Raw genomic sequence first — 27,367 nt, 5'->3', positions numbered from 1 at the left:
TTCAATGTAGTATAAAACATTTAGGTTTTGCCACTTTTTTGAGTCTTTATTTCTTTATGAGGGCTTCTGTGTCAAGTAAAACTTGTTTTAAATAAATCTGGGTGCACTTAGAATAGTATGGGGCATATGCTAAGTGCTCAATAAATGTTACATAATATCATTGTTACTGCAGCTGCAACAGTTGTCCTACAGGCTACAGGTCTGAGCCTGCAGCCAGCATCCACTGTGTTTCACAGACGAAGCTGAATGCACAGGTTGGTTAAGATGTGTCTTCTGTAGTATTATATCACCATTTTCCATATGAGAAAATAGAGGTCTGGAGAGAGTCAGTGACTCCAAAGCCACTTGAACAAGAAGTCATCGTTTTTATTTTTATTTATTTATTTATTTTGGTGGCTGGCTAATACAAGAAGTCATAGTTTTTAAAACTGGCAAGGGCCTTAGCAATCATGAGGTTTGGATCTAGAAAGAAAAGGGAAATTAACCATCCATTTTCCTTTTTTCTTTTGCCTGAGTCCAGAAATCCCAATGGGGAGCAAATAGAACTTCTCAGTGCTGGGACTACAAAGCCCTTGGCTGGCCTCCTCAGGAGCCCACCAGCTGACCATGTTGTGTTCCATGTCCAAACAAGGTTGAACAACTGGGAAGAGGCATGTTGGAAACTGCAGAGATGAGGGCTGTGGCCAGCAGGGTGCAGGTCACGTGATTGTGCAGAAGCCAGACTTGGTGGGTCTCCTCTGAGGGTTCCTGCTGAGCGTTTCCCTGGGCGATTTGGACAACCTGAAGGAGGAGGGAGTGGCTTGCCAGTGAGGCTGACTGGGGAAGAGCAAAAGGCAGCCTGCCCTGACTCCAGCTTCCCTGTGCCCTCTTTGCCCCTTACATCTACTGGTTGCCTCTAGGATAGAAGGGAGTAGGGTTAAGCTTCATGTCCCCCCATTCTGCAGGACTGTCCTTTTCTCTGAAGCCTACAGATAGGCCATGCAGATTGCCAAAGAGCAAAGACAAAGAGCCTCAGAGCCCTACATCCCAAGCACTAGATCATATCTTCCCTACTTTAACAGGTCATGTTTCATTAAAATCATCCCAAGCCACATCTTCTACTTCTTTTGTCCATTCTCCAGGCTTCCTCCCCTCCCCCAGGGATCTACCTATTGGCTTGGGGGCCACTGGGTACCAGGATGCCAGAGCACTCCACTCTGGGAAGGCCTGGACCTCCAAATGGAAGATGAGTTCTGGGTCCTGGACCTAGATGGAGAGGGACAGACACATTATCACAGGCCTCTCTACACCAAGGACCATCACGGTGGAAGAGAGAAAGCTATGAGAAAAGAACCAGGATGGTGGGTGCCAGGGGATGCATTGGTCACTGTACACAGAAGGTGCACCAAGGACTGTCCCTCTACAGGGCAGGTGCTTGGTAAACATGAGCTGATGAGAAGCTAGATGTTGGGAATGATTCACTGTGCCTGAAAGGAGACATGCTGAAAAGAAGACATTAGTCAATTCAAGTCAGCTCAGCAAGTAGCAAAGAACTCTGCTCCCAGAGTTGGAAGCCTTTGGGGGGAAATGGTGAGCTAGGGTGAGAAAAGCACCCAGTCCAGTACTGGGCATTTAGTAGGCTTTCAGTAAACATTGGTGCTCTAAGATGCAAAGTTCTAGACATTAGGAAAGCTGTGGGAGCAGGGAGTTAAGAGGCAATTCTGGAAAGGGTTCTGGAAAATGGGTCAGGGCTTTGAGAGAGAAGTAGAAACGGGTGGGGAGAGCTGTTCTGAGGGTTGGGAACCTGCAGAGTCGGGGTCAGGGTGGTGCTGAGCAGTGCCAGGCCTCAGCATCAGACCTGGGAAGGGGAGAGGAAATGATGGGAGGTGGATGAGCGGTGAGGAAACAAGAACGAGGTGGGGTGGACAGAGTGCTCCACTGGTGGGGAGCAGGGCCACGGCAAGGGACAGCCTACATCAACTCACGCTCCAGTCTTCCGGGCCCAGATGTCTTGGGAATATTCGCCGACTCCTCCTTTTTTTCCTCCTCGTGGCCCTCCTCAAACTCTTCATCTTCCCACCCACCCGATGATCTGTAGGGGCAGGGAACCAGGTGGGCACGGCTGGGCAGAGCAGCACCCTGCTGTGTCCCTACCTCCCTGGGGGTACTGATGAGGTCCAGCCTGTTGCAAAACCTCTCAACACCCTCCAGAGGCCTTGCCCATTCCCAAAACTCCGCCCCCACCTCACTCACCTGTGTGGGACATTTGTTGTGCTGCTCCCCACCCTGGCTGGGGTCCCTGCAGCAGCCCCACCTAGAGCCTGGGGCTTTCCAGGAGCCCGAGTCTGGGCATGAAGTGGAGTAAAAGGAATCGATTTGAGAAAAAGGGCAGGAGTGTATGTTCCCTCCAGCTGCCTGCAGGGCCACACAATGATCCCAGAGAGACAGAGACTTATGTGACAGACAACCCAGTGTGCTGCTTGTCTATAAGAATAAAATGTCAGGGTGAGGCCCTTTGTTCTCTTAAGGTCCTCACTAGTCACTCTCAGGTTAGACTTCAGGCTCATGGACTATCAGACCTGGACAGAGCCAGACTACCACCCCATCCTGCCTGGAGCCTCACTGGGCAAAGTCACAGAAAGTTGGCAGCTGACCTCGGATGGAACCCAGGTCTTGTGATTCCCAATCCAATCCTCTGCCTGTACCAGGCTAATTTAATTTTGCTTGCAGATTGTAAATACAGTCTTCTAGTCTTTAAAATAAGAGGATGTAAAATCTATTAAATATATCATATAAATATTGAAGTATAACTTCAATTCCTGGGGTAGGAAGAGGTTTCCTGAGGGTGGAGGTAGTTGGAGAGACAGTGACCTGTAGAGCGAGACCAGGAGGTAGAGACAGGATCAGACAGACCCTGGGAAGGAGGGACATGGTGGAGACACATGAGAGAAATGCCCGTGAGATATCTGGAACTGGGAAAGGATTCCCTTGGAGCACCATCCCCATCCTGTGGCTGTTTAGGGAACTGCATCCAAGGACTTGAACTGTTTCCACCTCATCTCACATATGGTTTAGGATTCTTTTTGTTTTGTTGTTTTGGCGGCTGGCCGGTAACAGGAATTGAACCCTGAAACTTGGTGTTATCAACACCATGCTCTAACCAGCTCAGCTAACTGGCCAGCCCTAGTTCAGGATTCTTGATTGCACCCCTTGGCCTTCACCCAATGAGCTGTACCACTTAGCCAAAGCCCTGGAACAGCCCTGTGTAGATGTGCCACTATCTTCTGCCCTCCTCCCCACCCTCCAGGAAAGTGATATAGATCCCATGTGCAGGCTCCTGGGCAGATGAACACAGATGAGCAGTTAAGCGCAGCATCCCTGAGAACATCAGCTCTGCTTACCACCACCCCCTTCTCTCCACCCCAAGCTTCTTGTCTCAGGTGTTGTCTCACCGGGGTGTGAGTCTGGACCAGCCCCACCTGGACCAAGTGGGTTCTCATGGCATCTGCCAACTTGGCCACCAGCCGTTCTCGCACAGAATCTGGCTCCTTCTGGGGAAAGGATGGATAATGGAGTAATGGGGAAAGGCCTGGGCTTTGCGGTCTTCAGGGAAGTGAGGTAGAAAGATACAGGAAAGGGGGCTTTGTCTCCCCTCCCCATCCTTATGCCTTTCCCAGGGTCCTGCCACCACCTGCCCCTAATTGTAGATAGACATGGGCTCTTCCTCACAATGGTATCCCAGGACCTAGCACAGAATGTGTTAGATGCATGTATGATGAGTGAATGAAAGGTGGTGAGAAGACAAAGAAAGAAGGTAGGAATGTCAGCTGGAGAAGGCTTCCTGGAGGAGGGATAGAATGGAAGAGTTGTATTCTAGGATGGAGGTTCTCACCTGACACTGGGCCAGTGCTTCCTTATAGTACTTCAAGGCCTGGTCATACTGCCCCAGTCTGACTGCAGCAGCCCCCAGACCCTCGCAGGCCTGCCACTGCCCTTTCATGTCCCCTGGAGAAGAGAGCCTGAAGGGTCCTCTCATGGCTCCCTATTCCACTGACCCGCCCCTCCAGAGGACCCCCCACTCCCAGGTCCCCCCATTTGCTTCCCCACCAGCCCCAAGGACCCTCAGTCTTTGGGAACCCCCCAAGTCACATGCTAACCCCCAATCCTTACCTGTGTCCCGGGCAGCCTGCAGGGCATGCAGGTAATTGTCTCTGGCGGCCTTGTGGTCCCCCAGCTGGCTCAGTGCAAATGCCAGGCTGCCAAAGCTCCGGCCCTGCTCCCACCGCTGCCCCACAGAGCCTGACAACAGAGTCCATCCCATCCTAAGAGGGGACTCTGGCTGCTAGGGCATCGGGACCCTGCCCCCAGCAACCAAGAGAAGGTTACGAAAAGTCCTGGTGCCCAGCCTTGGCACAACTCCCGGTGGACACAGAAGCCTTTCCTCTTGAGACCCAGCCTTTCCTTGTCTCAATTTTTGGCCTCAATGCCTCCACCTGGCTAGTTTGTGCCAGGCAACAACCCTACAAGGTATACAAGGCAGGTATTAATAGCCCCATTTTTATACATGTGGAAACTGAAGCTCACAGTGCAAAAGTGACTTGCTGAGTGTTACACACAGTCAGAGGAGGGTCTGGGCTCCACTTCAGGCTCTGACTCCCAGCCGGGGCTCTTCCCTCTGTCCATTGCTGCCTTCCCAACCCCAGGCCTTAATCTCTGGGCCCACAGCCTTCTGTCCTGTCCGGCTAACCCATCTCCTGCACTCCCAGCCCTCACCCCCCCTGGTTCTGGGCTTCCAGGCCCCAAAACTGGTCCTGAAGTTCCATCTATCCTTAAGCTTGTGCCCCCTGCTGGAACCACTGTTAGTCCCTTGGTCCCAGTCCCATTCCCAAGCCCCTTGCACTCACCATGTAGGTCAGCTGCCTTCTGGTGAAACTCTTGGGCTTCCTGATAGTTGCCGAGGGCATTGTGGGCCATACCAAGGTTTCTTAGCACTGTGGCCTGCTCTCCTGGCCCCTGGCACAGGGGCAGAGCCTGAAGGAAGGCCTCCACTGCCAGCGGGAATAGCTGAAGCTGGGAGTAGCCCAGGCCTAGGTCGTTATAGAGTTGCCCTAGAAGGCACAGCCAGGGTCACTGGTAGCCAGATCAGGCATAACTAAAGCTGTACCGGTGCAGCCCTGTCCCACTCTTCCAGGTGCCCCCAGCCCCTTCTCCAGCCCTCAGAGCATCACCAGGCTTGGTGTGTCCCCAGATCCCACACCTACTCTGTCAAAGGCCTCACCCAGTGGTCTCCGCTCAGTGCTCCTCTCAGCAAGCCTCCGGCTCTCTTCTAGCACCTGCACTACATCACTCACCCCATGCTGCCCACTCTTCAGCATACACCCTGCCGCAGCCCCCAGTGCCAGGGCTGCGGCCTGGGGCCTCCCTGCTTGGACGTAGGCCCGGCTTGCTTCCTGTAGGTAGTGGGTTGCTAGTTCAGGTTGTCCCAGAGCCTGGTAGCAGGCTCCCATTTTTGCCTGGGCTTCCCCCTGGTCACCCCGGGGCTGGTAGTGGCCCAAAGCCCTGTGGTACCAGGCCAAAGCTTGAGGCAGGTCACCGAGGGCATGATAGGCCAAAGCCACATTGAAACACTGGTCACCATGACACCTGCCCTGTGCCTTCTCTTCAGGTTGGGCTCGCAGGAGGAGCTCAAGGCCTTTGGCTGGGTCCCCAGTCTCCACATAGGCAGCCCCCAGGTTGAAGGCACAGGCTCGGAACACAGGGGTATCCCTGGTTCTTGGGGCCTCAGAGGCCAGGAGGAAGGCCCTCTGGAAGCTGGTCAAGGCCTCGTGGTTCTGGCCAGCCTGTAGGGCCCCATGGCCAGCCATGGTGAGGGCTCGAATGCTGGCCTCTTGCTGTAGCCATTTTCTTTTCTTCTTTTTCTTTTCGGAGCTTGAGGGCTCGTGGTCAGGCTCCTGGAGGATATCCTCAGGGTTGGGGGAAGACATGGGGCTGACTATGAGGAACAGAGGGGTCAGTAGGTCAGCCTTGGCTTCCACTAGAACACAATCCTTTTAGGGCAATTCTGCTCTATCCCTGCTCTGGTGTGACCCTCAGGATTTCAAGAATTTCTCTCTGACATCTCACTTTTTCATCTATCACATTGTCACCATATCGACTCTTATCCTAATGTCCTAATTATTAGTCCTCCTTCAAGCCTCAGGTCAAGTAACAGCCTCCTTCAGAAAGCCCTCTCCATCAACCGGGTGCTTCTGTAGTCCCATAGCATCTTATGTCTGTGTCTTTTATGGCATGTATCACATTAGATTAGACTTGCTGACTTTCTTGTCTGCCTCCCCCACTAGATTTGGAGCAATTTGAAGGGTCTGGCACATAGCAGATTCCCAATAGATGTTTATTGAATGAGATGAAAAGAGTTCTGGAGATGGGTGGTGGTGATTGTTGCACAACAGTATGAGTGTGCTCAATGCCACTGAAATGTACACTTCAAAATGGATAAAATGGCAAATTTTATGTTATGTATTTTACCACAATAAAAAATGTTTATGGAATGAACAAATGAATGGATGAAGAAATAGCATATACATCCTCTCTTCCTTCACGCTGTGCCTCCACATACACCCTCCACTCTTAATCTAGGTATTCCTGCTGTCACATCTCAAGATGTAGTTCAGGTCAGTTCAACAAATACTCAGTGAGCTCCTGCTATGTGCCAGGAGCCATACTAGGCACTGAGGACCCAAAACTGAACAGGCAATTGAGTTGGCAAGGAGCCAACTTACAGGAGTGAGGGATTCTGTCTCTCTACTTACTGTTCCCTACCTATCTCAAGGGGAACCTCTCTCTCCTCATCTCCTTGGCTGTCTTGTCTGCTCTCTGGTTCTGATCCCCCAACATCCTGCTCTGTCTCCAGAGCCCTCTTAAACCCAAATATATTCATCTCATCAGCATGTGCATCCTGTTGGTATCTTTCCCCTTGAAAGGCAAGTCTTTTCATGAACTCTCCTTCCAGGAGACAGAAGACCCAGGCATTGGGCTCTCAGCCCCTCCCATTTTCTTTTTTTTTTTTTCTTTTTTAGGAGGGGAAGGCAGAGGTGATACATTCTTTTGTTTGTTTGTTTGTTTGCTTTTGTTTGGGTGGCTGGTCTGTGCAGGGATCCAAAGAAATTCCTTCTGCCACCAGAAATCCTGCCTTTTTAAGGGCCTCAACCCCAGGCATTCCTGACTACCCCCACCCAGACTTGGGGCCCCCTGCCATAAGACGCAAGATGCCTTACCTCCTTGGTCGTCTCTGCATCTGCCTTTCTGGAATGGCCCGTCTGGCTTGGGTTACCTCCCCTAGCTCTTAGCTCAAAGCCCTGGGGGTTACTAGACAACTAGGCAACCACCATCCACTGGTAGGGAATTCTTTGAGTGACAGCTCAGTTGCCCTATCTTAGTGCTGAACCCTGATAATGCTTGGGCACAGACACCTGAGTTCCATTGCCCTGCCTGCTCCCCTGTTCCCCACCTCTATAGACACACCCCTCAAGTACCTCACTTCAAGGAATGAATTAAAGCATCGTGGGACTGGTTACTAGTTATACCCTGAGAGATCATCTATCTCATCCCCTCATTTCACAGAGGAGGGGACCAAGTCTCAGAGAGCAGGGGACACTTGCCTAAGGACACAGAGCAGTCATGTAGCTGGGGTTAGACCCTAGGTTTTCTGATTTAAAGTAGTTAGCCCTTTCACTCATACACATACAAACACACTCTCTCTTACATACTGTGCTTCTGTGTAGTAGCTTCATATTTTGAGAACAGAGTGAAATGTTGATGGTCAGAAAAGGTCTGGAGATCAGAAGAGCCTCTTTGTCCCCAAACTGCTTTTCCCAGCTCCATTGATCTGCAATCTCCAGGTTCTGCTTAATGAGAGGACAGCAGGCCTCAGGACAACAGCGACCTAATGCCCCAACTCACTAAGGGTGGCCTGCATCAGAAAGCAAATGTTCTCATGTACCTAAGTACAGAGGCCTTTGCCAGAAACAAAATTACAAGGAAGTAGTCAGGCTCACCTGCATTTGCCCTGCAGCCTTTGCTGAGTGCCTGCTGTGTGCAGGCATAGCCATAGGTGCAGATGAAGCTGGAGAGGAGCAAAAAAATGACTTTTCTCTACCCTTTTAAGTTCTTTGGCTGGGCTACAAATTAATTGACATAAGATAGAATAACAGGAGAAAAACCAATTTAGTTGTGTGCATACACATGGGAGTCCTACAAAACCTGAGACTTGAGGAAGGGTAAGATGAATGAAGCATATATAGAAATCTGAGCTACAGAAAGGAATAGGGGCTTGGGGCATCTGGGGGTTGGTGGTGACACAAGTTATGGGAGGGTGAAGGGAAGAAATGTATGGTGAATAAAGTTTGTCTGGTTATACAGATAATTTAGTAATGTAGATTTCCTTTATAGATGTAAATTTCTTTTACAAAAGGTCAGCTTTTCAGAGATACTCCTTTGCCTGCAGTTTCAGAATAACCACCTCAAAATATGCCAAGGAAGTATATTTTGGGGTGGCATATTCTGGTCTCCTACAGTCACATTTTGGGATGGTGTGGCCTGAGCTGCAATAGTGCCCACGCCCAAGGCAGGTTCTCCCAGCTGCCTGTAGTTTCTGCCTGCAGGCTGAGCCTTCAGGATGCTACCACTCACTGGTCAGTTTGCCCTTCACTCAGCAGTCTTCCCTTAAGGAGATAGGATGATTCGGGGAGGAGTCAAGGACTGAAACTGCTCTCACCAAGGTTCCAATGACCACCCGATGATCCAGTGATCATTTCTGAATTCTTTTCTTGTTTGATTCCCTGTGGTATCCACCACATCTTGCAACCCTCTCCTCACTTGGCTTCTGTGATCTACTGTGTCCTAACTCTCTTCTCTGACAATTCCTTTTCCATTTCCTTTGCTGGACCCTCTTTCCACCTCTTAAATGCTAGTGTCCCCAATACTCTGTCTTTTGCTATTTTCTCTACTTACTTTACATACTCTTCCAAAAAATCCTTCATCCACACCTCTGATTTTAACACCACCGATATTCCAATAATTTCTAAATGTATACCTGTAGACTTAACTTGTCCAGGTGAAACTCATATTTCCCCAACTCTACATTTCTTACATTCGCAGTGTTATTAGTAGACCACTAACCCAGTCTCTGAACTAGAAACCGAGGAGCTATCCTTGACTCCTTCTCCAGCTCTCAGTCTTAGCCTATTGATTCTACCTTTGAAATCCCTCTCCAGTATACCCTCTTTTCTGCAGTCTTATGTCCAAGACCTTGGAAGTAGTGTACTGTACAGCGGTTAAGAACTCAAGCTTGGAGTAGGACTCTCTGGTTTTAAGTCGTGGCTCTACCACACGGTTTAGCAGCGAAGGAGTCCTGGTGCTATGGCAAGCCAGGAACTGCCGGAAGGAGAGCGCCCCATCCCGGCCTCTGGCGGTACTGTTCTCCTCCCCACCTGGGTGGTGCGCCTCTGCAGCGTGGAACTACAAATCCCAGGGTTCCCTGCGGTGCGGACCGGAAGTGTCCTGTGGCAACGGTGAGGGGCGGTGGCCCAACGGCGGGAGATTCAAACCTGGAAGGAGAAACATGGAGGGCAGAGGAGCGGTCCCCGGCCGGGCGGCCTGTGAGTGCCGGAAGGGTCTGAGAAGGGTCCAGCAGTGGTGCTGCTAGTCGGGGGCTTGGCCATCCCGGGAGAGGTTGGGGCGGGGGCTGGGTAAGGGGCAAGGGGCCGTGGCACTTTGCTCAGTGGGAAGGGAGCACTGAGTCCGGGCGCCAGCGGGAGGGAGTAGAACTGTGAGCCGCGAAACGCCTCCTGACTTCTGTGCCGCGCTTTAAAGCTTGCAAAGAGTTTTCTCCCTTATTCCCAAATTCTGGGGCTCCGGGGTTGGGAGAATGTAGGTGTTCTGTCTGGCTCCTTAAAATTCAGCAGTAACTCTAACGGCTACCATACTTGCCAAACGCTGCCACGCCTAAAGTGACCGGGGGGGGGACTCTTGGGCTTTGAGATGCCGCTTTGTGACGCCTCTCAAACTTTAGGGTGCCGAAATTACCGGAGAAGCTTGTTTAAAATGCAGATTACTGAGCCCCATCCCAGAGCTTTAGCTCCAGTAGTATGGATTGGGGCCCATAATCTGCTATGCTTCTTTTCTCACCCCAGGTGATTGTGATGCACGTAGTACATGAACCACACTTTCAAAAACACTGCTTTAGAAAGAGGGAGACTGGGGTCGGAAGGATAGGACAGTAAAAAGGTGCTATCTGATCTTCTGAATGAAAGGCAAAACCTGCTCCTTCTTCCACTCCCTCCTTCTTCTCCACTAGGATTCAAAAAGCAAAGTCTACGTCCACCCATCAGTGGAAGGAAAGCTAATTCCAGACTTCAGAAGGGCAGGAAGACTTTTTTTTTAAGACACTGTGTGTGTGTGTGTGTGTGTGTGTGTGTGTGTGTGTGTGTGTATGTGTGTGTGTGTGTACTTAAAAAGTCCCGCCCATCTCTCACAGTCTTCGATTCATAACTCTGAGGTGATGTCACTCACTCATTGGTTTATTTTCCATGCTTAACAACCAACACTTGTTCCTCATACACCCCCTCAGAGGAACCGATGGATTTCCTGCGGTTGGCCATGCTTTCAAATCTGTACTTGGAGATGTGTGTGAGTGTGTGTTTTAACTTGCTTACGTGCCAATTCAAATAGCCCTGCCCTCCCCCAAATAATGTTGCAGGATGTGCAATATAAGGAAATAGGATAAAGACTGGGAATGGTGGATTGACTGAATAAAGTTTGGTGAATGGATTGACTAAGCTGAGTCAAAGATGGATTGACTAAGCTCTATCTCTTTTCAAGCCCTCTGAGTTTATTTTCTTGGGGGGATGTGTAGCTTTCTTAGACCTGTTTGATTTTGCTTTGTCTTCTCTAAGTAGAAGAGAGAGATGGGGGAGAAGAGGAGAGAGAAGGATAAAGTGAGGCTGTGGTTAAGGTAGAGTATGAGTGTTATCTCATTTAAGGGAGTCCCTGCTCTTTAGTTTGGGAGTCAGAGTATTGTCTGCATTTTATTTAGCTTGAAGATTATTTTCCTCCTCAGATGACCTGTACCAAAAAGGATAGTAAAGTTACCTTTGTGATCTTTTAAAATTCTCTTTTATTCTTCCACTTAATCCCAAATGAGTGGTGTGGTTTCCTCTGTTGGACTGCCTTTTCACCCTTTCTGCCTGTTCGTTCTTTAAGACCTAGTTCATAGGTAGAATCCTTTGCTACCTCTGCTGTTTCCGTAGATTTTATTCATGGGCTTAATCACACTGACCACATTAAGTCGGAGTTATTTGCTAACATGTTTTTCTTTTCTAATAATAATCTCTATTTCTTAAGAGTAAGGGTCCACTAGCCCAATACCTGACATAAAGGAGATATTGAATGAATGAAAAAGTGAATAAATGGCTGTTGAACGATGAGTTCTGGTTGGTTCTGTTAATCCTAGCCCTGAGAGAGTACCCGAAAAGGATGACACAGGTCCAGTTCTTGGAGAACTCAGAGTCTAATTAGAGACAATATGAGTATAAGGAGCTAAGTTCCCAGCCAAGGAGGGCTCTGGGCGTACCTGCTGGGAGGCAGTAAGGGAAGGGCTATGAGTAGACTTGGGAAGGAGGAGGAGGACAGTAAGATGGTTTCAGAGGAAAGAGAAGAAATGCTTCTGGTACAGAAGGACTCTCCCCCCCACCCCCACTATAGGGTGTCCTGGGAAGAACAGGAGGGACATGGAGATGTGTCAGGTCTCTGAGCAAGGTTGCCTAAGGAAGTGTAAGAAGTATCATCAATGCTAAGGCTCCCTCTGATGCTCCTTTCATTGATCCTATCTCCCTTCATTCCTCAGATGAACGCCTCACAGCTGAGGAGATGGATGAGCAGAGGAGGCAGAACGTTGCCTACCAGTACCTGTGCCGGCTGGAGGAAGCCAAGCGGTGAGCAGAGTCCATAAAGATGGTCTCCCTTCCCCCGCTCCAACCCCCCAAGCATCTGCCCCCAAAGTAAATACAACAGGACAAGGGTTCCTTCTGTGGGAAAGGACAAGTTGAAATAGTATCTTTTTTAAAAAAAAAAAAAAAGCAAATCCTAAACATACATCCTTTTATCCCCCTACATACTTTGATATGTCTCTAAAATATATGGACATTTGCTTATATATAACCACAATGCCATTATACTTCCCAACTAAATTATCTGTAAACCCTTGGAAGATCAATATCCAGGCAATTTTAAAATTTTCCTGATTGTCTAAAAGGAAATTTATTTTTACAGTTGGCATATTCAAATAAGGATCTAAAAAAGTTTACATATTTGCTTGTATGTCCCTTAAGTGTTTTGTTGTTGTTGTTTTGTTCTTTTTGTGGGTGGCTGGCCAGTACAGGATCTGAACCTTTAACCTTGGTGTTAGCAACACCGTGCTCTAACCAATTGAGTAATCAAGCAGCACTTTAAGTCTTTTTTAATCTAGACCAGTCTACTTCCCTTTTCAGTTCTTTATGTCATTGACTTGAAATGAACATTTTTCCTGTGGAACACCCTGGCTTTGTCTTATTGCTTTCTTCTATCATTCAACTTGTTCCTGTATACCCTATATTTCCTATAAATGGATGTTGGCTCAAAGGGCTTGATTAGATTCAGGTTCAACAAAATCAAGATATTTTCATTGGTGGTGGTGTGTGTTTCATATTACATATTATAGGAGGAATATAATGTCGGCTTGTTCCACTCTTAGTGATGCTAAGTTCAATCTGGGAGTTCAGGTGATAAAAACTTGATCTCTACATTGTAAAATTCCCCCATTAACCTTTCATCTAATGTTTTCATCCGTTGTTGGTCCTCACTAGAATTTATTATTTTATTGAGTGCAAAATGACTATTTTCAAATTTTGTCATTTCTTCTACATTTATTAACTGAAATTCTAAAGAACTTTTCCTCATCATCTTAGGGCTATTTGGTTCCTTTTTTTTTTTTTTTTTTTTTTTTTTGGCAGCTGGCTGGTACAGGGATTGAACCCTGGACCTTGGTGTTTTTAATTCTTTCCTTTTAATCAATAGTGTATTTTTAATGGTCTCAAAAAATTTTGGTAGGATAAGGAAGTCAGGAAATAAGCTGTCTATGGCAGAGAAGGCATGAAGCAAGGCATGACTGGCTCTCTCTTTGGAAACACTTTCCTGTAGACCCCAATATGTAGGGAAGTTTAGAGATTCTATCCGAGGAGCCCTTAATCTCTCCCTCACACAACCATCAGCAATAATACTACTTTACATTTATATTGAAAGTGTTTTCACATTCATTAGCTCATTTGATCCTGGCAGCTGCCCACTGAAGCCGGAAGTGCAGGTGGTTTTATCCTCATTTTACAGATCATGCAACTGAGGCTCAGAGAAGAGAGATGGGGGAGATGGTGTGAAAAGTGGGCCTTCTGATTCCAGGAGCTGTGGTCTTTCTGTCCCTTTGTGTTGCTCCCCTCCCATCAACCCAGGGATTGCCCACTACCCTTATCATTTTCAAAGCTGGATTATGAGCCATTTAGATCATTCAGATAGACATGATCTTTCTGTACCTGGGTTCTCAGAGAACTATGCATAATGAGAGAAGTGAGCAGATTCAGTTTGGTTCAACACCCAAATATGTAACCAGGCTGAAAATTTATGTTATGTAACAGGGTAAGAGTCTGCTTAAGCCTCACTGAAGATGGACAGGTTCAGGATCTGTTAGGGAAGATTTTCTGGGGTGGGTGGGACTAAGGGTTGACCAATCCAGGTATTTGGGGCAGCTTAGGAGAGGGGGAGAACAGCCAGACAATGGGTAGAGAGGGGATAGGGCAGGAATAGGAGGCAGGGGAGGGTCAGAGGCCACTTAGGGGGAGAGAGGGAAGGAATAAGTTAATTTTAACTTACTGCAGTTAGAATAAGCCACTATGGACTGCCAGAGTGGGTGAGAAGGTGCTCTCATGTTCTTAGCTGGATGGAGGCCTGCCTGAAGGAGGATCTTCCTTCCCCAGTGGAGCTAGAGGAAAGCCTCCGGAACGGAGTGCTGCTGGCCAAGCTGGGCCACTGTTTTGCGCCCTCCATTGTTCCCTTGAAGAAGATCTATGATGTGGAGCAGCTACGGTATCAGGTAAGGGAATAGTGGACTCTACCTTCTACCTTTTCCTCTCAAACTATCCCTTCTCCTCAAAGCTGTGAGGCTAGGGAGGCCATATAACTTATTGTCCAAATTTGGACATTGTGAGGATAAAAGGTGGTACTATTAGTTATTGCACCAGGACAGCAGGTATTAATTGGTGTCTCCCAGCCAGGTGGTTGTGTACTATCCTTAGCAGCAAGGGGCACTTGCTAGGTGGGCTTTAAGATGCCCTGAGATGAGTACTAGCCAGTTATCTCATTTGGTTAGAGCACAGCCTTATAACGTCAAGGTCACAGATTCAGATCCCTGTACCGGCTAGTGACCCAAAAAATAAAATAAAATAAGATGCCCTGAAATGAGAATTGCCAAGCAGACCTTTCTACCCACAGTCTACACCTAGAGGCTTGTGGCCTTTGCCACCCTAAAGGTACTTCCTGGACATGCTGTCCCTTCTCTGTGCTCTAGCCAGCCCAACCCTCCTCTCCTTTCCATCCCAGAGCTGGATTCCCCTTTTCTAGGAAGACTTACTGGATTGTTAATTCCATCCCTGTGCCATCCTTCCCAAGTGTCCAGCTGGGTCATTCATTCCTGGTGGTTTCTGTCTGTCTATGTTTCTCTGTGCTGGGGGGATGGGAAATCCACAGAGTGGGGTTCTGTGGCTCCCTCCATCCCTCCCTCTTGAATCTTTAAGCTGTGGTCTGGACTCTGCCCATAGGGAGTGCTGAGACTGTGGAAATAGATTTTCTTCTCTTTCCTTCTCTTTCAGGCAACTGGCTTGCATTTCCGTCACACAGATAACATCAACTTTTGGCTGTCTGCAATAGCCCACATCGGTCTGCCTTCGGTAACATTGGTTTCATCTTTACTCTTTACCAGCCCCCCACCTCACATGCTTTATTTTCCTGGACCCTTTAGTCCCGTTTTCATGTGTCTTCTAAACTAAATCTAAGAGAAGAGTTCCTTGGGGTTGTTTGTCTTTGAACCAGGTTACTTGGTCTCTGACTCCACTTCCCTGTGGGAAAAGGAGTAAAGACTCCCTGGCCTGAGTCGCATGGGTCCCATCATGCAGTGGGGCCCCTGTGAAATGCTGGAGACAGGACTTATTCTGGCCAGCCATCTTTCCACCAGAATTGCACAGCATGAAGCAAGAGCACACTGCATCCCTAAGTGGTAGGCCTTGAGTTGGAAAACTAGGCCAAAGACCCCACTGAACCCATGATGCATGTCCTTTTACTCTGAGTCTCAATTTGTTTCTCATCTATAAAATGGGGATGGTAATCCTGCCCTGTCTACCTTATAATGTTGTCAGGAGGATCCCACGGTCTGTGTGAATTCCCTTTGCGAATTGTAAAGAACTATACAAATTAAGGCATAATAGGATTCTGCAATGCATGATTTCTTTCTGCTTTGTTTTTCATCACTGTAGAAGGGGATTATAACATAAGGAAACAGCAGTGAGGAAAGATGTTTTGATGGGAGGCAGAAGCAATAGAGGGCATGTGTCTTCAGTGGGACTGAATACTTTAAGTCTCTAGATTTGGTCCTTTATCATGCACCTAAATGTAACCAAGTTAGGCCTCATTATAGTCACTAGGTGGCATGGGAAGCCATGTCTGGAACAACTAAGTTCTTTTTTTTTTTTTTTTTTTTTTTTTAAAAAAAGATGACCGGTAAGGGGATCTCAACCCTTGGCTTGGTGTTGTCAGCACCACGCTCAGCCAGTGAGCAAACCGGCCATCCCTATATGGGATCCGAACCCGTGGCCTTGGTGTTATCAGCACCACACTCTACCAAGTGAGCCACGGGCCGGCCTAGAACAACTAAGTTCTTAGAGGGACCCCCATTGATCACAGGCCTCTGACAGGGACAACATACCCTGACGCCTCTGTGGTCCCTCCCTCGGAAGTGTGACCAGTCCCCAGCATACCACCTTTCTGGCGAGAGTCTAAGGGGATGCGTGCAGGCTTGCTGGGTCTACAAAGTGGCCAGGGGCCTGTTTTTCCTGGAGGATATAGCTTGCATCCTATAGCCTCCACAGCCTCATCTGGTGTTTGGTTAATCCAGGACATCCTGTCATTGTGCATCTGTGGCTGGGTCTTGGCTTAGTGTGTGTTCCCGGTGCCTTTCTTTTACACTGGGCTTAATGGGAGTGGTTGGGGAGACTGATCTAGAAGCCCCAGGCAACAAGGGAGCACACACTTCAGGTCTGAGAGGAAGACCCATTCCTTGGCCCTCTCTCTCCATATCTGGTGCTATTTAAAGGTCCCCAGTGGCAGTAACCAGATGATTTCCCCTCTAGACCTTCTTCCCAGAGACCACGGACATCTATGACAAAAAGAACATGCCCCGGGTGGTCTACTGCATTCATGCCCTCAGGTGAGAGATCCCAAATTTTGCCATCCAGATTCTTCTAGGTGGATGCAACCAACAATCAATAGTAACAAATGCAGCAGGAAGGATGGAGGGCAGACCACAGGGAGAACTTCTCAAGAGAGTGAGGTTTTAGATTTCCATTTGTGTTTAGATTTATGTGCATGTTTGTGGGCACATTTATGTGTGACCTGTGTAGGTGCAGGGAAAGGGCAGGCAAGATAGGGTCTTCAGCTTGTGACTGGGGTATAAATGAATCAGTACAGGACCCATCAAGGCATCACATGCACACCATTTTGAATGATGAAGGCTGTTTTGTCCTACCCACAGCCAGCCATCATCAGCAACCAGTTGGCTAAATCATAGAAAGTGACTGGCCAGTTCCTTGTGTCTACCATGTCATCTCTTCCTAAGTTCACTTCCCATGTCCTTTCATGCCTCTGTGCCTTGGCTCATCAGGGTCTCTGTTTGTTGTATCCTTGCTATTCCTCCTCTCCATCCAGTGACTTGCTACTGCAATGTTCCCTTCTCTGGGAAGACCTCCCACACCATTTTATCTACCTTCTATAGCATATTTCTCCTTGAGCATCAGGGGTGACTTGAGGGCAAGTGCTGAATAGTCTTCATCTCTGAGTCCCCACAGTATCTCGTACAAACCCTCTATGGGCAGAGTGATGAAATGAACAGGCCCCAGTGCCTTCCAATGCTTTCCGTTCTTTCCTAGTCTCTTCCTCTTCCGGCTGGGATTGGCCCCTCAGATACATGATCTATATGGGAAAGTGAAATTCACAGGTAAGCTCATTCCTTCCCCAACTACCACAGTCTAGGCAGGGTCTTGGGGGTTTGGGACCTGATGAAGGGCCCCTGTGGTTTCATTGCAGCTGAGGAACTCAGCAACATGGCTTCTGAACTGGCCAAATATGGCCTCCAGCTGCCTGCCTTCAGCAAGATCGGGGGCATCCTGGCCAATGAGCTCTCTGTGGATGAGGCTGCAGGTAGGGACTGGGCTCTGCCCTGCCAAGGGTACACTCAGTGAGTACGGGAGGACTCCAAGCCTCACACTCCTTGGATGGATTCCAGCCACCTCTTCTGCAGGCAGGGCCATAAGGCTCCCTGCTTTGCATGGCCCCTGAGGATGGAAAAAGGGATGATGTCAGAGTGACTTACAACAGGCTGTGCTCTGGTCTGGAGCTTGTTCTGGACTCCTGATCTTGTTCCCTGCCCCCTCCCAGTACATGCAGCTGTTCTTGCCATCAATGAGGCAGTGGAGCGAGGGGTGGTTGAAGACACACTGGCTGCCTTGCAGAATCCCAATGCTCTTCTGGGGAATGTTCGAGAGCCTCTGGCAGCCATATACCAGGAGCTGCTGGCTCAGGCCAAGATGGAGAAGGCTGCCAATGCGAGGAACCACGTAAGGAGGAATTTGGGGTGCAAGGGCTGAAAAAGCTGAGTGGCCTGGAAAGTCTCAAGTGAAACCAGGACTCCTATCTGTCCTGTGTCTAGGTTCCAAAGTTTCTTAGAGAAACTAACTTATCAGTGATTTTAGAGAAACAGAAGAACTCGAGAGAATGATGAGAATTCAGAAGAGAGGACTAGAGAAGAGTTTCTGGGGGGATGAATCTTCAGGGAGGCTGGAGAGGGGCTCTGGAATGTAGAACAGGATGAGATTGGACTGGAAATTCCAAAGGTTGGTTTGGCTTAACGGTGTCAGTGCCAGGGGATTAGACCCCACAGTTTCCCCAGAGTCTTTCTAAGCAGACTGACCTTTGGCCTTGGGAACGTTCCCAGAAGAAGAAATAAGTATAAACAGGGAGAGAGAAGTAGGAGAAGATTGAATTGGTTTTCCATGGTTCCCTCTCAATGTAGTTTTTGCAGGATGACAGAGAAAGCCAGGACATCTATGACCATTACCTAACTCAGGCTGAAATCCAGGGCAACATCAACCACGTCAATGGTAAGAGAGACAAGCCAGGAGGGGTTTGCGGGTGCTCTTAGGGTTAGCCCCTGTACTGGGAGGTTTGGAGATGACTTCTCTCAGGCCAGAAAGCCCTATGGCCTCATTTGGACCAACTCTTGCCTTGGGGAAAGATCAGAGTCTGAGGAGTCTGTGCTCTGCGTTCTGGCTAGCAGTGTCAGGAGGAGAGACAGTCACTGTTAGAGAGGCTTCTGTCTGAATGGACAACCATGGAGAGGACAGAGGCAAAGGGACAGGCCTTGCAGCTCTTGGTGCTGGGGGGCAGTTGAACTGGGGTCCTTTGAGAAGGGAGTATGGAGAATAGATGGGGGTAGGGAGAGATCAGGGCAGGAGAGGCTGCTTATAAGCTCAAGATGGATGGACGGTTGCCTGTTTGGGTCAGGATATCCTCAGGGTCTGGGGTGGTGAGATGGGAAGGCTGTGAAGACCAAGCTGAAGAATTTGGGCTGGACCAAGTGGGCTCCGAACCCAGGGACAAGGGTGGAGGTAACTGTGGGAAGGCAGGAAGAGGGCAGATTCCAGGGGCTGGGCTGGGCTGGGGATGGTAAGAGGTGGGCTTTCTCACACTGCTCATTATAGAGTCGGTGTTTTTCAGTACACGGGGCTCTAGAAGTTGTTGATGATGCCCTGGAGAGACAGAGCCCTGAGGCCTTGCTTGAGGCCCTTCAAGACCCTGCCTTAGGCCTGCAAGGGGTGAGAAGAGACTTTACTGACTGGTACCTGGAGCAACTGAGCTCAGACAGAGAACAGAAAGCACAGGTCAGGCTCCGTCTATTACCTGCTACCTCTTCTATTTGACTGTAGGATGGGAGAGGGCCTCTTATTCAGTTCTTTGCACTCAGTAAGTGCCGACTACATGTTTAAATGGATAAATCACCCAAAGTCTAGTGGACTAGACTAATCAGCTTCTGTCCTCTGAGAGTCCCTCAGACTGAACACGAGGGACCCAGCGGGGAGTCCAATAGCTAGTGATATATCCCCCATTGCTGAATTGGGGCTTCAACTTAGCAATCTTGTTTTCAGTGCTGTTGACTTTCTCCCTGACACTATTTATATTTGTGTTATCTATGTTATTATTTTAGATGCTTGCTGGGTAAGTAAGGGTTAATAGGGATGGGTGGGCCGGGCTATTCTTCCCAAGGAGGAGATGTAGGATTGAGGGTGGGTGGCTGGGTGGACCTGGGAGCTCATGCTGGCAGCTCCTAAAGCATGTTCATGGCCCCAAGAGGACTCTCTTCTACTGCATCTCTTCCCTCTTACAGGAGCTGGGCCTGCTGGAGCTTCTGGAAAAGGAGGAGGTCCAGGCTGGTGTGGCTGCAGCCAACATGAAGGGTGATCAGGAACAAGCCAGTAAGTCATCTCCAGGCCTGAGGCTTGGTCTGGGTCTATCACTTGCTCTTGGAAGAGCTTCCTACCTCTTTGCTGGCTTCTGTACTGGGCAATGCAAACTGCTTCCCAATTTCCCAGCCTGGCAAGGGACTTTTCCCCCCACATAGTCTGCCCTATTCCTGGCTGCCTGGAGGGACACTACAGACAAGTTCATTAAGGCTTTAGCCCGGTGCAGTACCATGACATAAGACATTATGTCTAAGACATGTCAGTACTGCACCAGGCTGGACTCCTAGGGCAGGCAGTTTCTTTCCAGTTTGCCTGTAATTACAACAGTTTCAACCTCCTTGAGTTCCTTTGGCTTCTGAAATGTAGTTTTTTCCCAGGAGAGAGAGAAGATCATATTCTAACTCAGTTTCCCTTAACAAACACTATACAAATATAATTCTTTATTAATAGGATGGGAGTTAGTAATTGTCTTTCTCCAAGAGGTCAATCGGTATAGCGAGAGTAAGGCTGAAGCATGATGCAGTAGCCTGTGGATACTAGACCTGTTGGACTTGCTTGACTCAGTCTTGACTTGCTGTCAGGTTTCGAGATTGCTCAGTAACCATTTACCTTGCTTCCAGAAGCTGGCTCGCAGTAGCCCCCAGGCCACTCCTGGCTAGCAGCTTGCCTTATTAGCTCTATTCCTTCCCTACTGTTGTTGCCAGAGTAATCTCTCAAGCACAGATCTGATCTTATCTCCCTTGTTGAACACCTTCAGACCTTTATGGGCTCTTCCATTATTTATCCTATGCTTTAGTTCTATCTTGTTGGCCTGGCAGGTAAGACTTTTCCAGAGTTCTTCCCATCTCTTCTGTTCACATTCTAGCAAGTGTAGCCAAGCCAGACAACCTGGTCTTCCTTAATTGTACGCCCCCTGCCCACCCCACCCCACCCCCACCAGCCTTTCTTCTCACCAGGCCTCTGGTCCTCTGGATTAATTTCTCCCACATTTTCACCTGTTGGAAGCAGGTGACAACATTCTCCAGAACTGTCTCAGAGGCTTCTTCCTCTGTGAAGCCTTCCCAGCCAGAATCCCTCCTCCCCTGCACTGTCATAGCATTGGGGTGTGGGGGAGAGTACTACTAATGTGGCATTGACAGCAGTGCACTGAAGGTATTTTTGTATCCTTATTTCTCCCCAGTAGATTGGGCACCCCTTGATACTAATGCCCAGATCTGCCTGGCATTTTATAAGCCCTAGAGTTTGTAAACTCAAACTACATTGACACATTATAGCCCCTTTTCAGCTTACTCCCATCCTTTGTAGCCCAAATGACTCCACCTTGGAGCTGTTTTCTTATTTCTCTGTGCTGTCGTCAAGGTTTGGCCCCTGGAGCCCCTTGACTAACCGCATCTTAGTTACGCTCCATAGCTAGCTGTCAATCTTGTGCTCACCACCTTAGGAAGTCACCTCTGCCATGACAGCCATTCTGTGTTACATGCTGAGCTGCTCAACTTCTAGGCCTGACAAATTGTTTCTTACAGAGCCTCTTCTTAAAGCAAAACCCAGCCCCTTTTCCTCATGAACATTTAGAAATGTATCTTGGGGCTGGCCCTGTGGCTCACTCCAGAGAGTGCGGTGCTGGTAGCGACGAGGCCACAGGTTCAGATCCTATATAGGTATGGCCGGTGCACTCACTGGATGAGTGTGGTGCAGACCACACCATGCCAAGGGTTGCAATCCCCTTACCGGTCAAATACAAACAAAAAAAACCCAACAACAACAAAAAATAAACGTATTTTGAACCTAGCAGAATGTTTTCAAGGCAGTCACAATGCCGTTTCCCCTCAGAGATCCCCACAGAGCCTAGCTGGCCATGAGAGGAGAGATGGCAATGAATGCCCAGCCTGTGCCCCTCTTACTCTCCTCCCCTACAGTGCTCCAGGCTGTGCGGCGGATCAACAGAGCCATCCAGAGGGGAGTGGCAGCTGACACTGTGAAGGAGCTGATGTGCCCTGAAGCCCAGCTGCCTCCAGTGTACACCTTTGCCTCACATGTGTACCAGCAGGAGCTGGCAGTGCTCCAGCAGCAGCAGCAGGGGGTAAGCCCCAGAAATGTGGGGTCCAGCTCAGGTTCCCAAGCAGATGGAGGGATCAGGGCAGTCAGTCCAGAGCATGCTCTAAGGGCAATCTGAGATGCAGGCAAGATGTTAGGGCAGAGGGCAAGGGCCACCATCCTTGTCTTCCTGAGCATATTATAATAGCCAGTACCCTTGAGCAAACACTGCTTTACACACTCATTTAATCCTTAAGATAACCCTGTAAGGTAAGTCGTATTATTTCTATTTTAGAAATGAGAAAACCAAGATGAATAGGTTAAGTAACTTGCCCAACACAGCTGCGATTGGCAGTGCTGAGAGTGAATGCAAAGCTGAATGTATTTGAAGCCCATGCTTTTAACCACTCCTCTGCCCCACCTCACTCCAGTCCATACAGTTTCTCTGACATCAAGGTGATAGAGCCCTCACTTAGGGACTTCCTGGTCTGTTGGAAGAGTTAGAATATACCTGAGGGTCCAGACAGAGGCACAAGAAGAGAAAAGTAGATGATATAAGTGGAAGAAGACTTCAGACCAGGGATATGCAGGAAGCAGAGCTAGGGTAAGTCTGGGAAGGCTTCTTGGAAGAGGAAAGAATCAATAGAAAATTGTACCCACAGCAGGCATTTATAGAGCATCTATTCCAGGCATGACCCAGACACAGGCATGACCCTGAGGAAAGGCACAGTCTCTATACATGAATAACTGCAGTACAAGGAAGCATAAAATAGTACTAAGAGTAAAGCATAATGACTAAGCTTGTGGACTTTAGAGCCAGACCGCCTGAGTTCAAATCTGGCTCTGATGGTTCTTAGCTATGTAACATAGGGCAAGTTATTAACCTTCTCTGCCCCTCAGTTTCTTCGTATACAAGATGGGAATAATAATATATTTACCTCATAGGATTGTTGTAAGGATTAAATGAGTTAAGAATTGCTTAGAGAAGAGTCTGGTAAGTAAGTTTTAGCTATTGTTGCTGCTGTTGTTGTTACTGTTATTATTCGCAACATTCTGTTTGTAGAAGACAGAAAGGATGCTCCAGACAGAAGGAACAGCATAAGCAGATGTTTGAAAAGGAGGAGGAGAACTGGGCAGGGAAACAGGGCCAGGGCCTCTTGGGTGTGCAGTGCAGTGTGGCAATGACCATTTCATCTTCATCTCTGCATGCCCAGGGCCTAGTGCAGTTCTTGGTGTGTAGTAGGGACCAGAAGGGAGCTGGTAGAGCTCACTGGTTAAGTGTAGGTTCTGGAATCAGGCAGCTAGGTTTAACTCACATTATTGGCTATGGGCTCATCTGTGAATGGGGATATTAATGGTACCTACCTCATTGGCTTGTTATGAAAATTAAGTGATAACATGAGTGACGTACTTATAATTGAGCACATAGTAGGTATTCTCAAATGTTAAGTATGATTAATTGTTAGTGAATGAATCAGTCCACTGAGGTTTTGAGATGGGGACCCTGGGACATACCAGAAGCTTGGGGTCAGGACTATGGGTAGGTCTTCAGGCCTTTCACCAGCCCTCCCCCTGTTGTAGGAGCTTGGCCAGGAGGAGCTCTTCGTGGCTGTGGAGATGCTGTCAGCCGTGGTCCTGATTAACCAGGCCCTGGAGGCCAGGGATGCCACTGGCTTCTGGAGCACTCTGGTGAACCCTGCCACAGGCCTGGCCAACGTGGAAGAAGAAAATGCTCAGCGGTGAGAAAGGTTTAGCTGCATGCTGGGAGAGTAGGAATGGAGGGAATATAGCCACAACTCAGAGTTCTTGTGCTTGGAGGCTAGCCTTCTTCATGATGCCCCGTTCTTGGGCCCAGATCCACCCTCTGGGTCTGTTCACAGTTCTTGGCCTGTGTTTCTTCCCATGTTTTTTCATTCATTCATTATTTAACACCAAATATTTGAGTACCCACCCATGTACCAGATACTATTCTAGGTGCCGAAAACAGCAGTGAACAAAACAAAGTTCCTGCTGTCATCAAACATATCTGCTAGTAGAGGGAGACATGATTAGAAGAGAAGAAGAGCTGTGGAGAAAAGTAAAACAGGGCAAAGAGGATAATGGTGGAACATAGTAGAGGCGGTTTTCTGTTTATATAGTGTGGTTATGGAAGCCCTCTTTGGTAAGGTGGTCATTTTGAGAGAGACGTAAATGGTATAAGTGATTGCCATGAAGCTATCTGGAGTGGAGGCCCTGAAAAAGAAGTGTTCTTGGTGAGTTCAAAAAACATCAGGAGGCCTGTGTGGCAGAATGGAATAAGGAAGAGAGAGGAGTGTGAGATGAAGAGAGAGTAGCAGAGGCCAGACCATGTAGGCCTGTGGCTTTTGCTCTGATTGAGGAAGGAAGCTACAGTAGGGTTTTAAACAAGGAGGGAGATGATCTGACCTACTTTAACAGGATCACTCTGGCGGCTGTTCAGGGTTAGAAGCAGAGAGACCTGTTAGATGGCTATTGGTGTAATCTAAGCAGAGATGAGGGGCCTTCACCTAAGGCGGTAGCAGTGCAGGGTGAAAAGGAGTCAGATTTTGGATATATTCTGAAAACTGAACGGACAGGATTTGGTTATGTAGTAGATATGGGGTGTGAGAGAATGGAGCTAGGTATGACTCTAAGACTCTTGACAAAATAGGAGAGACCATGGGACACGCAGGTTGAGCAGGGGAATTGAATTCAGAGTTGAGCTGTTGGATTTGAAATGCTGATTAGATATTCACGCGGAGATCCTGAGGAGACAGCTGGGATGTATGAATGGGCTGGACATGTGCTTTTGGGAATCATTAACATACCATGTTTAAAGCCAAGAGATTAGGTGAGATCACCTAGCATATGAATACAGAGAGGGCTGGCCAGTCAGCTCATTTGGTTAGAGCACAGCCTTATTACACCAAAGTCATGGGTTCAGATCACCATACCAGCCAGCTGCCAAAAAATAAAAAAGAATATGGAAAGAGAAGAGGCCTGAAGACTGCAGATTGGGATGCTCCAATGTTTAGAGGTCAGGGAGGAACCAGCAGAGGAAGCTCAGAGAGAATAACCTGTGAGGTGAGGAAAGAACCAAGGGAGCGTGGTGTACTGGAGGCCAAGTGAGGACAACAGTTCACATGTTTCCCCTGACTTCTGGCTGATGATGCACACGCTGCTCACCTCGCTCTCCCTCTCCCTACTACCAGTTACTTTGATGCCCTGGTGAAGCTGCAACGGGTGCATGGAATGGACAGGGCCTTCCTGAGCTGGAATGACCTGCAGGTCGCCGTGAGCCAGGTCAACGCCCAGATCCAGGAAGAGACCAACCGTGAGTGCAGTCAAGGGCTGGGAGAAGATGGCTCCACTCAGGCAGCCCCATCCCTAAGCCAGAAGTCTGGGGGCAGGGCCCCCTGCCCACCTAGATCTTTCTTTCTCAGAGGTTCTTGCAGTCAGCCTCATCAATGAGGCTCTGGATCAGGACAGCCCTGAGAAGACTCTGTCTGCCCTGCTGCTTCCTGCAGCTGGCCTGAATGATGTCAGCCTCCCTGTCGCCCCTCGGTACCATCTCCTCCTTGTGGCAGCCAAAAGGCAGAAGGCACAGGTGAGGTTAGGGCTGGCTGGGTTGGTCACCAGAGCAGGAAGAACATCCCCTGTGGGTAGAGCTGTGCCCAGTGTGCACCCTGGCAGAGCTCCCATCTGATGGACATGTCGCTTCCAGGGATGGGGGATAGGCAGGGTTCTGATCTGATGGTGACAATGGCCTCCATTGCCAGGGCACTAGACAGAGCATGGGAAGAGCACAGGTCTGGGAACCTGGGCTGGATTTCCTGCTCTGACACTTGGTGACCACATGTCCTTGGGCAAATCCCTGGATGTCTGAGCTCTATTCCTCTGTAAAATACTGCATACCCTGGTCCTACCCATCTCTCAGAATGAGGGTGAAAATCAAATAAGTTGACAAATGGGGAAAGGTTTTGAACCTGAAACACCCTGAGCATGTGGCAGTAGAGTGGTTGAATGCTAGGGCTCCTGAGTCAGGCCACTTGAGTTTGCATCCTGGCAGTCTGACCCTGTATGCACTACTTAACCTATCTGTGCCTTCATGTCCTCACCTACAGACTTGTGACAGTAATGGGCTGATCTCAGATTTATGCAGTTTAGGGGAGATAATATGACAGTAGTACTAGCTAACATTGTTGAGTTCTCACTCTGTGCCAAGCATTGTTTCATGTGCTTTACAAGTATTAATTCGTAAGAAAGTGTTGTAGGACAGAGTCTGGCACACAGTTAGTGCTCAATACAATGTTAGTTAACAAAGTCCATTATTAATTAGGACAGCTGGGAGGGCATAAAGTCTGGGATTGGGTGAGGCAGGGAGGGAACAAGCCTTTCTCAGCCTGACAATGAGGCTGGCACAGGCTTACTTGACCTGTGGTCTCATGTACTATAATCTTCCCACAACTTTGTCAGGTTGAGGAGTGTGGAATAAGAATACAAAGGAGAAGGTCAGTGTCAGGATCGACCTGAGAAGGTGTGAATTGAGGCATAGGGGTATGGGGAGTGGGGTTGGGTAGGTAGAGCCTCCAGTGTGGGCTACCCCTGGACATGGCTGAGGCACAAGGGCAAGGAATTGAGCTGTTGAGAAGGTGGTGGATACTGAGGGTTTAAGAAGCTGTGTAGAGCAGCTGTGGGTTCTGGGGGTGCTGGGGCCAAGCTGAGCCTTAGCTTGGGACAGCCTGAAAGCAGTGTAGGAAAAAAAAGACTTCGGAGCCTGGCAGCAGTCCCAAGGAGCCACAGGCTATGCTGACACAGGGCAGGAAGAGGGGAGTGGTGATTTCTGTCCTGTGGCTCCCAATATTAGCCTGCAGTTTGGTTCTCCTGGGCAGCTTGGCCTGGGAACCTGGAGAGACCAGACTAGGGTCTCGTCTTTTTCCATCTCTCTCAATTTGCCAGGTGACAGGGGATCCTGGAGCTGTGCTGTGGTTGGAGGAGATCCGCCAGGGAGTGATCAGAGCCAACCAGGACACAAACACAGCTCAGAGAAGTAAGTGGGCTGGGTGGGGACACTGGGAGAGGAGGGAAGGAGATGGGGGCTCAGCAACAGCCCAAATAAGCAGGTGGCCTTCTCAGTCACTTCTCACTTCGATCTCTGGGGAGGCAGGCCAGAATCAGAAGGGGAGGGTTGCTGCTTGGACCACAGGGTGGATTTCCTGGCAGTCAGCTGGGCAGGAAATTCTCAGGAGTTGAGAGCCCATAGTCCACCTACTGCCTCCTTCTATGCCTTCCTGTGGGCGCTTTCCCTGCAATGTGAGCACGTGAAATCATGTGTTGGCCAAAAACCCATCCTGTTTCTGCTGGTAGCCTGAGTTTGGGTTGCAACAGTCAATCAGCTCTGGCTAGAGAATGTTGTCTGGGGTGGGAGAAGAGGGCATGGCAGGAGTTAGAGGAAAATAGACAGGATTAGTGCAAATAGATATTGGTGC

At 48.8% G+C, this 27,367-nt stretch overlaps 2 protein-coding genes across 2 annotated transcripts in view; one reads left to right on the top strand and one right to left on the bottom strand.

Moving 5' to 3' along the window:
- Nucleotides 1-698: 698 nt before the first annotated feature.
- On the bottom strand, nt 699-5,963 carry TTC24 (tetratricopeptide repeat domain 24). Its single transcript, XM_063105848.1, has 10 exons — nt 5,258-5,963; nt 4,884-5,087; nt 4,150-4,278; nt 3,872-3,984; nt 3,432-3,530; nt 2,233-2,324; nt 1,965-2,071; nt 1,368-1,481; nt 1,149-1,245; nt 699-780 (listed from the first exon to the last, which is right to left on the bottom strand). Exons 1-10 carry the CDS (start codon nt 5,961-5,963, stop codon nt 699-701), a joined length of 1,743 nt encoding a protein of 580 aa, XP_062961918.1.
- A 3,433-nt stretch (nt 5,964-9,396) lies between these two features.
- The window catches only part of IQGAP3 (IQ motif containing GTPase activating protein 3), a 38,306-nt gene continuing 20,335 nt past the window's right edge, over nt 9,397-27,367 (top strand). The window contains exons 1-15 of the mRNA XM_063105847.1: nt 9,397-9,448; nt 11,882-11,969; nt 13,999-14,155; nt 16,464-16,540; nt 17,259-17,326; nt 17,416-17,529; nt 17,767-17,945; nt 18,401-18,488; nt 19,105-19,268; nt 19,772-19,859; nt 21,764-21,927; nt 23,463-23,620; nt 25,091-25,212; nt 25,322-25,485; nt 26,838-26,928. Of these exons, the coding sequence (XP_062961917.1) occupies nt 9,397-9,448; nt 11,882-11,969; nt 13,999-14,155; nt 16,464-16,540; nt 17,259-17,326; nt 17,416-17,529; nt 17,767-17,945; nt 18,401-18,488; nt 19,105-19,268; nt 19,772-19,859; nt 21,764-21,927; nt 23,463-23,620; nt 25,091-25,212; nt 25,322-25,485; nt 26,838-26,928 (1,774 nt within the window). The remainder of the gene's footprint in view (nt 9,449-11,881; nt 11,970-13,998; nt 14,156-16,463; nt 16,541-17,258; nt 17,327-17,415; nt 17,530-17,766; nt 17,946-18,400; nt 18,489-19,104; nt 19,269-19,771; nt 19,860-21,763; nt 21,928-23,462; nt 23,621-25,090; nt 25,213-25,321; nt 25,486-26,837; nt 26,929-27,367) is intronic.

Source organism: Cynocephalus volans, chromosome 8, assembly GCF_027409185.1.
Source record: "Cynocephalus volans isolate mCynVol1 chromosome 8, mCynVol1.pri, whole genome shotgun sequence".
Lineage (NCBI taxonomy): Eukaryota > Metazoa > Chordata > Mammalia > Dermoptera > Cynocephalidae > Cynocephalus > Cynocephalus volans.
The sequence above is the reverse complement of the archived record's forward strand: the minus strand, read 5'-3'. Positions and strand labels throughout refer to the sequence as shown.

Excerpts from the sequence above, each read along its gene's own strand:
- TTC24 (XM_063105848.1), bottom strand. The coding sequence starts at position 5,963 with ATGTCTTCCCCCAACCCTGAGGATATCCTCCAGGAGCCTGACCACGAG. Across the intron at positions 2,325-3,431 it reads TGGTCCAGACTCACACCCCG|ACTCGGGCTCCTGGAAAGCC; the intron begins GTGAGACAACAC and ends CTTCATGCCCAG. Across the intron at positions 781-1,148 it reads AGTGGCCCCCAAGCCAATAG|GTTGTCCAAATCGCCCAGGG; the intron begins GTAGATCCCTGG and ends CTCCTCCTTCAG.